General features: G+C 35.0%; 1 protein-coding gene across 1 annotated transcript; it reads left to right on the top strand.

Moving 5' to 3' along the window:
• Positions 1–2,352: 2,352 nt before the first annotated feature.
• LOC133043074 (taste receptor type 2 member 10-like) lies at positions 2,353–3,282 on the top strand. The gene has a single exon (XM_061123956.1). The coding sequence runs from the start codon at positions 2,353–2,355 to the stop codon at positions 3,280–3,282; it is 930 nt and encodes a 309-aa protein (XP_060979939.1).
• Positions 3,283–7,210: the final 3,928 nt, after the last annotated feature.

The raw sequence follows: 7,210 nt of genomic DNA, 5'->3' as shown, positions 1-7,210 counted from the left end.
TACATTTTGGTCTGTGATGTGCTTTAAATTAATATTTGTGAATAATATAAGTTATGTGCCTAGTTTTACTTTTTGCATGTGGATGTCTGATTGTTCTAGCACTGCTTATTGAAAAGACTGTTCCATTGTATTGCTCTTGCTCTTTTGTTAAAGGACAATTGATTATATATACTTATGTGGGTTTATTTATGGGCTCTCTATTCTGTTCCATTTAGATGTCTTTTTTTTTAGCTAATATCACATTGTCTTGTTTAAGTCTTGACCTCAGAAACTGTCAGTTTTCTGACTTTATTCTTCTCCCCAGTATTGTGTTGGCTATTCCGGGTCTTCTGACACTTTATATGAACTATAAAATCAACTTGTCAGTATCAACAAGACAACATGCTGCGATTTTGATTGGGATTGCACTGAATCTATAGATCAAGTGGAGAAGAACCGGCAGTTTGAAAATAGTGAGTCTTCCCATCAATTAACATGGATCATTGTTACAATTATTTAGTTCTTTATTTTCATTTATCAGAATTTTGTAGTTTTCCTCATAAAGGTTTTGCACTTATTTTGTTATAGTTATACATATGCATTTCAATTTTTGGATGTTATGGAAATGGTATTGTGTTTTTAATCTTAAATTCCTTGTGTTCATTGCTGGTGTATAAGAAAGCAACTGACTTTTGTCTCTTAACTTTATATCTTACTATGTTGCTATAATAATTACTTATTAATTTCAGGGGTTTTTTGATCACTGCTTTTGTATTTTCTACTTAGATGTTCATGTCAACTACAGTAAAATGTAGTCTCATTTCCTCCATCCCAACCTGTATACCTCTTATTTCTCTTTTTTTCTATTGCATTAGCTAGAATTTCCAGTACATGCTGAAAAGGAATGGTGAAAGAGGTTAACTTTGCCTTGTACCTGATATTGTTAGAAAAATTTGAATACTTCAGCATTAAGTATAGTTCCAGCTCTAGGCTTGTTATAGATAGTTTTCATCAGGTTGATATTTTCCTCTACTGGTTTACTGAGAGTTTTTATCATGAATGAAGGTTGGATTTTGTCAAATGCTTTTTAAGCATCTTTTGATATATTGTGCGATTTTTCTGTTTGCTTGTTGATATGATGGGTTACATTAAATGATTTTCAAATATTGAACCAGTTTGTATAATCCGGTTTAATTCCTCTTGTTTGTGCCATACAATTATTTTGTATACATTGTTGGATTTTATCTGCTAATATGAGGTTGAAATTTTTCACGTCTATTGTCATGAGTGATACTGGTTTATTATAGTTTTAGCTTCTAGCTTCTAATGTCTTTGTCTGGTTTTGGTATTATGGTAAGTGATGGACAGGGAGGCCTGGCATGCTGCGATTCATGGGGTTGCAAAGAGTCGGACACGACTGAGCGACTGAACTGAACTGAAGTGAAGGCTGACCTTAGAATGAGCTGTAAAATATCCCCTCTGCTTCTGTTTTCTGAAAGAGACTAAAGAGAATTAGTACAATATTTCATAAATGTTTGTTAGAATTCACCAGTAACTCCACCTGTGCCTGGTGCATTCTGTTTTGGAAGGTTATTGATTAGTCTTTTGATTAAAATAGATTTAGGCCTATTTGCATTACCTATTTCTTCTTGTGTGAGTTTTTTCAATTGTTATTTTTCAAAGAATTTACAGGGTTCATCTAATTTAGCAAATTTGTTGACACAGAAATGCTTGTAATAATCCTTTAAATGTCCATGGGGTCAGTTGCTATACCCCGTTTCACTTCTGGCCCCTTTTTTTCTCAGCATGGCTAAAGGCTAATCATTTTTATTGATCTTCTCAAAGAAGCAGCTTTTATCTCCTCATAGAGATAAAGAACACTAATTTCATACATCTCTTCTATACACTATTTTTGTTTTATATATCTAAACTGTTATTATTAACACAAAATAAATGACAGTGTTAATGCTGACACTGAAAAAGGTGAAGTTCAATTTTTCTTTCTATTCTGCTCTGTTTTCTGTAGGCATATGTTTGCCACTCCTACTGTCCAATCCAGGGTAACAAACGCAAAATAGTCTCAGGAGGGCAAGTAGAATCCATGAAATAGAAACTTTTATTTGCATCTTAACAAATTGAGGAAGGTATTCAGTCTGGACACACATTCTCTAGACTAGCTAAATTTTATAGACATAACTGGACGGGTCTCCCTGAAGCTATTTTGGACTCCATCACAAGGCAGTAATGGGGGCACTTGCAATTCTTTATTAATGAAAGAGAAGAAAATCATCAAGCAGCAATATATGCCTCCCTCATTCTGCAGCAGGTAATTTAAGATTGATGGAACAGAAACAATATTAGGGATTGGCAGATATGCTGAGTGTACCAGAAGGCCTCCTCATTTTTGTAGCAGTTAGTGAGTCAATATTGGGGGTTTTAGGGAATGGATTTATTGGACTTGCATACTGCATTGAATGTGTGAAGAACAAGAAGTTTTCTACTATCAGCTTTATTCTCATGGGCTTAGCTACTTCCAGAATTTGCCTGATAGGGTTAATAGCTACCGATGGATTTGTGAAGATTTTTTCTCCAGAAATGTATTCCTCTGGTTACCTAATTGACTGTGTTACTTACTCATGGGTAATTCTGAATTCATCAAGTGTCTTTTTTGCCACCAGCCTCAGCATCTTCTATTTCCTGAAGATAGCCAATTTTTCCCACCACATTTTTCTCTGGTTGAGGAGTGACATCAAAAGAGTTCTTCTCCTTCTGATGGGATGCTTGCTTATTTCATGGTTAGTTACTTTTCCCCTAACTGTGAAGATAATTAGTGATACTAGAGCAAAGAATAGAAGCATAATCTTTTCAGTTGAAGTGCATAAAGGTGAATTCTTTAGAAACCAGATTTTGCTCAATCTTGGAACACTTCTGGTCTTCATTCTATGCCTGATCACATGTATCCTATTGCTCATTTCCCTTTGGAGGCACAACCAGAGGATGCTATTGAATGCCACAGGATTCAGAGACCCCAGCACAGAAGCACATATCAAAGCAATGAAAGTTTTGATATCTTTTATCATCCTTTTTATCTTGTATTTTATAGGCATTATCATAGAAATATCATGCACTACTATGTCAGAAAGCAAGCTGTTGTTTATTTTTGGTCTGACCCTCACAGCCCTCTATCCCTGGGGACACTCATTTATCCTAATTCTAGGAAACAACAAGCTAAAGCAAGTTTTTTTGAGGGTACTGAAGCAATTAAATTGCTGGAAGAAAGAGAAGCTCCTCAGAACTCCTTGATGGGCTTAGGGAGAGATGGATGTTCCAAGAAAACAATCTAGTGAAGAAATTCCTGAAGAAGTCTTTCAACTCGCACTACTTTCTTGCATTGGTTTTAACTGTGTTATTGAATATCACCAAAATCTTCCACAATGGTTTTGACTATGTTTCAAGGAATTCCACTCTTCAAGGAGATTTTAATCCCATGCACAAATTGAGTGGCTCAGTCTGACTCCCTCTATTGCAGTTCCTTCTTTCCACAGCCCCAAGACCCAGAGGAAAAAACTACCTGGAGACTGTTCACCATAAAGATGTTGACGGTGGGAATAAGTCTCTAAAACAAGATTTCTCATTACATTTTACCTGACTTTCCTGAAGCATTGACAATCTTTTACCACAAACTCTTAGGGAAAAAAGCTAAGAGAAAGTTATGATCAGTCTTGACACTTACAACATGGGAGTGAGAAGCAGATACAAAAGTGCTTCTCTTGAGTATGCATTTTTATTTTTTCCAAGTGTGCATTTTAAATTCTTTAAAAGATTGCTTTTGTTCTTACTATTTGATTCCTAATGTTCTCTCTCTTTTTTTTTAACTAATGCATTTTTGATGGAGTAACAGTAATCATGGTGGAAAGAGGGTCAGGGCACTGATGAAATGAATCTTTCTATTTTTCAAATCCAGTGATTTTACATGAAATTAGTCTTGAACTTCTTTAAATTAAATTTTCAGTGTGAAATTTTTAGGCTTTATGAGTAGTACTGCAAATGGGTGTGCGTGCATGTGCTCAGTCATGTCTGACTCTTTGTGACCCTGTGAACTGTAACCTACAAGGTTCCTCCGTCCGTGGAATTTTCCAGGAGAGAATACTGGAGTAGGTTGCCATTTCCTACTCCAAGGGATCTTCCTGACCCTGGGATCAAACCCGCATCTCCTGTGTCTCTTGCACTGGCAAGCGGATTCTTTACCACTGACGCCACCTGGGAAGCCCTGTGGGTAGAACTACATGATCCCAAATACACATGTATACAAGTCTGTTATTAGAAATTCTCAGAACCAAAACACCTTCACATTCTCCTTTCATTCCATGTCATGGTTAAGAGATAAGGTCCCCTAATTTTAACCTTTTGCTGAGCATATGTTATTTTCATGTTTGCCCTTTAACAAATTTCTTTTCAAGGGTCCTGGTCCCAATCTCGATTCTAGCCTTGTAGAGTCCAAAACTAGTTACCTTATCCTACATACACACAAGACTTTAAAACTTAAACTCTAATTTAAAACAGATTGCGAATGCCCCAAAAGCTTTATTTTTAGTACTTTTTCCCCCTTTTTCTCTCAGAATGTGTACTTTCCCACCATTTTTGGCATCTGAAAGTTTTTTCTTTCACTGACAGGTGGGTCATGAACTTAAAATAATTCTGAAGACTAGTTTTCCATATTTTTATGTATTCTGGACTGATGGGATTTCTCTAGATGTCTGGTTTGCCAAATTCTCTTTTCTGCTTCAATTTAATTGAGATAACACATTTGCCATATTCTTAAAAACAAAGACTAGTTGTCCTTTCCTAGTTTTATTTTAATTTTTCTTTTTTTGTAAATGAATTCAAAGCTATTTATTTTCTGCCTGTTGATTTAGGTACATTCCACAGCATTGACAAATGGTTCTTATATTGTCATTCAGCACAGAGTCCTGAGATATCCTTTGTAATTTCCTCTTAATTCAAAGGTTATTTAACAGAATATTTTTCAGCTATATGAGTTATGTTAAAGGTGATTTTTCATATTGATATTTTATTGTATTGAATTTGGGTAAGCAACATATTTTCATGATAGTTAGCCTAGGATAAGATTTATTTGGCCTAATACAAGATCTATTTTTGTGAATAGTCATGTTTACTTGGAAGAAGTTTGATGCTGCAAATTTATATGCATTAGATGGAGCCATGTTTATGATATTCATTAGAATATCATTGGATGAATTAGATGAATTCATCTACTAGGTTAGATTCATCTAACTTTCATTAGATGAATCATGCTAGTGATATTGTATCTCTATATCCATGTTCATTATGAATCAATTTGAAATAGATTATCCATGTACATACACAACAATTAAATTCTTTCATTTATAGCTGCACTTAATTTGAAACAATGTTGATAGTTATATTTGTTTCCATGTTCTTTAAATTATTATTATTATTGTTATTAAACTGGTAACTCATGCAGGTTTTTACCTTGAATTTTATTTTTTCCATGTTTTTAACATTTTTTTCCATGTTAAAAATCGCTAATTCTTCACTTCATATTTACATATATATTCACTTCACTTCATATTTATTATGTATTTTCCATCTGTTTGTTTTTAGTATCTATTTTTTCTTTTATTGTGTCCTGTAGAAAACAAATCTCTAATATTCAATGCTTTAATATTAGAATCTGAAAATTATGATCGAGTAAACATCTTTACACTTATTGTAATAAAGTTTATATTAATTTTCTATCTTCTCATTTCTCTTTTTCTATTTCTCATGCTTTCTTCTAGATTTCCCCCTTCTTTGCTGTCTGCTCAGTTCAGTTCAGTAATTCAGTCATGTCCGACTCTTTGTGACCCCATGGACTGCAGCATGCCAGGCTTCCCTGTCCATCACCAACTCCTGGAGCTTGCTCAAATTCATGTCCATCAAGTAGGTGATGCCATCCAATCATCTCATCATCCGTCATCCACTTCTCCTCCTGCCTTCAATCTTGTCCAGCATCAGGGTCTTTTCCAAAGAGTCAGCTCTTTGCATCAGGTGGCCCAAGTATTGGAGTTTCAGCTTCAGTATCAGTCCTTCCAATGAATATTCAGGACTGATTTCCTTTAGGTTTGATTTGTTTGATCTCCCTGCAGTCCAAGGGACACTCAAGAGTTTTCTCCAACATCACAGTTCAGTTCAATTTGCTGTCATGTCCAACTCTTTGCAACCCCAACACCACAGTTCAAAAGCATCAATCCTTTGGTACTCAACTTAATGGTCCAACTCTCACATTCATACATGGCTCCTGGAAAAACCATTTCTTTGGCTAGATGGACCTTTGTCGGCAAGGTAATATCTCTGATTTTTAATATGCTGTCTAGGTTGGTCATAGCTTTTCTTCTAAGGAGCAAGTGTCTTTTAATTTCATGGCTTCAGTCAGCAACAGCAGCAGCAGTCACCATCTGCAGTGATTTTGGAGCCCAAGAAAATAAAGTCTCTCACTGTTTCCATTGTTTCCCCATCTATTTGCCATGAAGTGATGGGACTAGATGTCATGATCTTCATTTTTTGAATGTTGAGTTTTAAGCCAGCTTTTTCACTCTCCCCTTTCACTTTCATCAATAGGCTTTTTAGTTCTTCTTCCCTTCTGCTGTAAGGGTGATGTCATCTGCATATCTGAGATTATTGATATTTCTCCTGGCAATCTTGATTCCAGCTTGTACTTCACTATTGGTAACAAATTTTCACATACTGATTTTAAAATATCGCTCTCTTTATTTCAAACAAAATATCTTTTTATTGTAGTAAAATATATACAATGTAACATTTTCCACTTTAACATTTTAAGTGTATAATTCTGTGTGGTATTGTTACATTTACAGTATTGTACAACCATCACCACTATTTTCAAAACCTCTTTCACACCAAACAAAAACTCTGTACCCCCTCAGCTGTAACTCTCTATTCTCCCTCTCCCAGCTTCCTGCAACCTCTAATCTACTTTCTGGCTTTATTAATTGACTTATTCTAGGTACTTCATACAAGTAAAATCATTAAAAATTTGGTTTTTTATGACTGGCTTCTTTCACTCAGCATAATGTTTTCATGTTGTAGCATGTTTTGGATCTTCATTCCTTTTTGTGGCTGGGTAAAATTCCATAGTATATGTATATTCTACATTTTGTGTTTATAAATTCATCTGTTAAATGAACAT

This window comes from Dama dama, chromosome 22, assembly GCF_033118175.1.
Source record: "Dama dama isolate Ldn47 chromosome 22, ASM3311817v1, whole genome shotgun sequence".
Taxonomy (NCBI): domain Eukaryota; kingdom Metazoa; phylum Chordata; class Mammalia; order Artiodactyla; family Cervidae; genus Dama; species Dama dama.
This window is presented reverse-complemented; position numbering and strand designations above follow the sequence as displayed.

Excerpts from the sequence above, each read along its gene's own strand:
- LOC133043074 (XM_061123956.1), top strand. The coding sequence starts at position 2,353 with ATGCTGAGTGTACCAGAAGGCCTCCTCATTTTTGTAGCAGTTAGTGAG.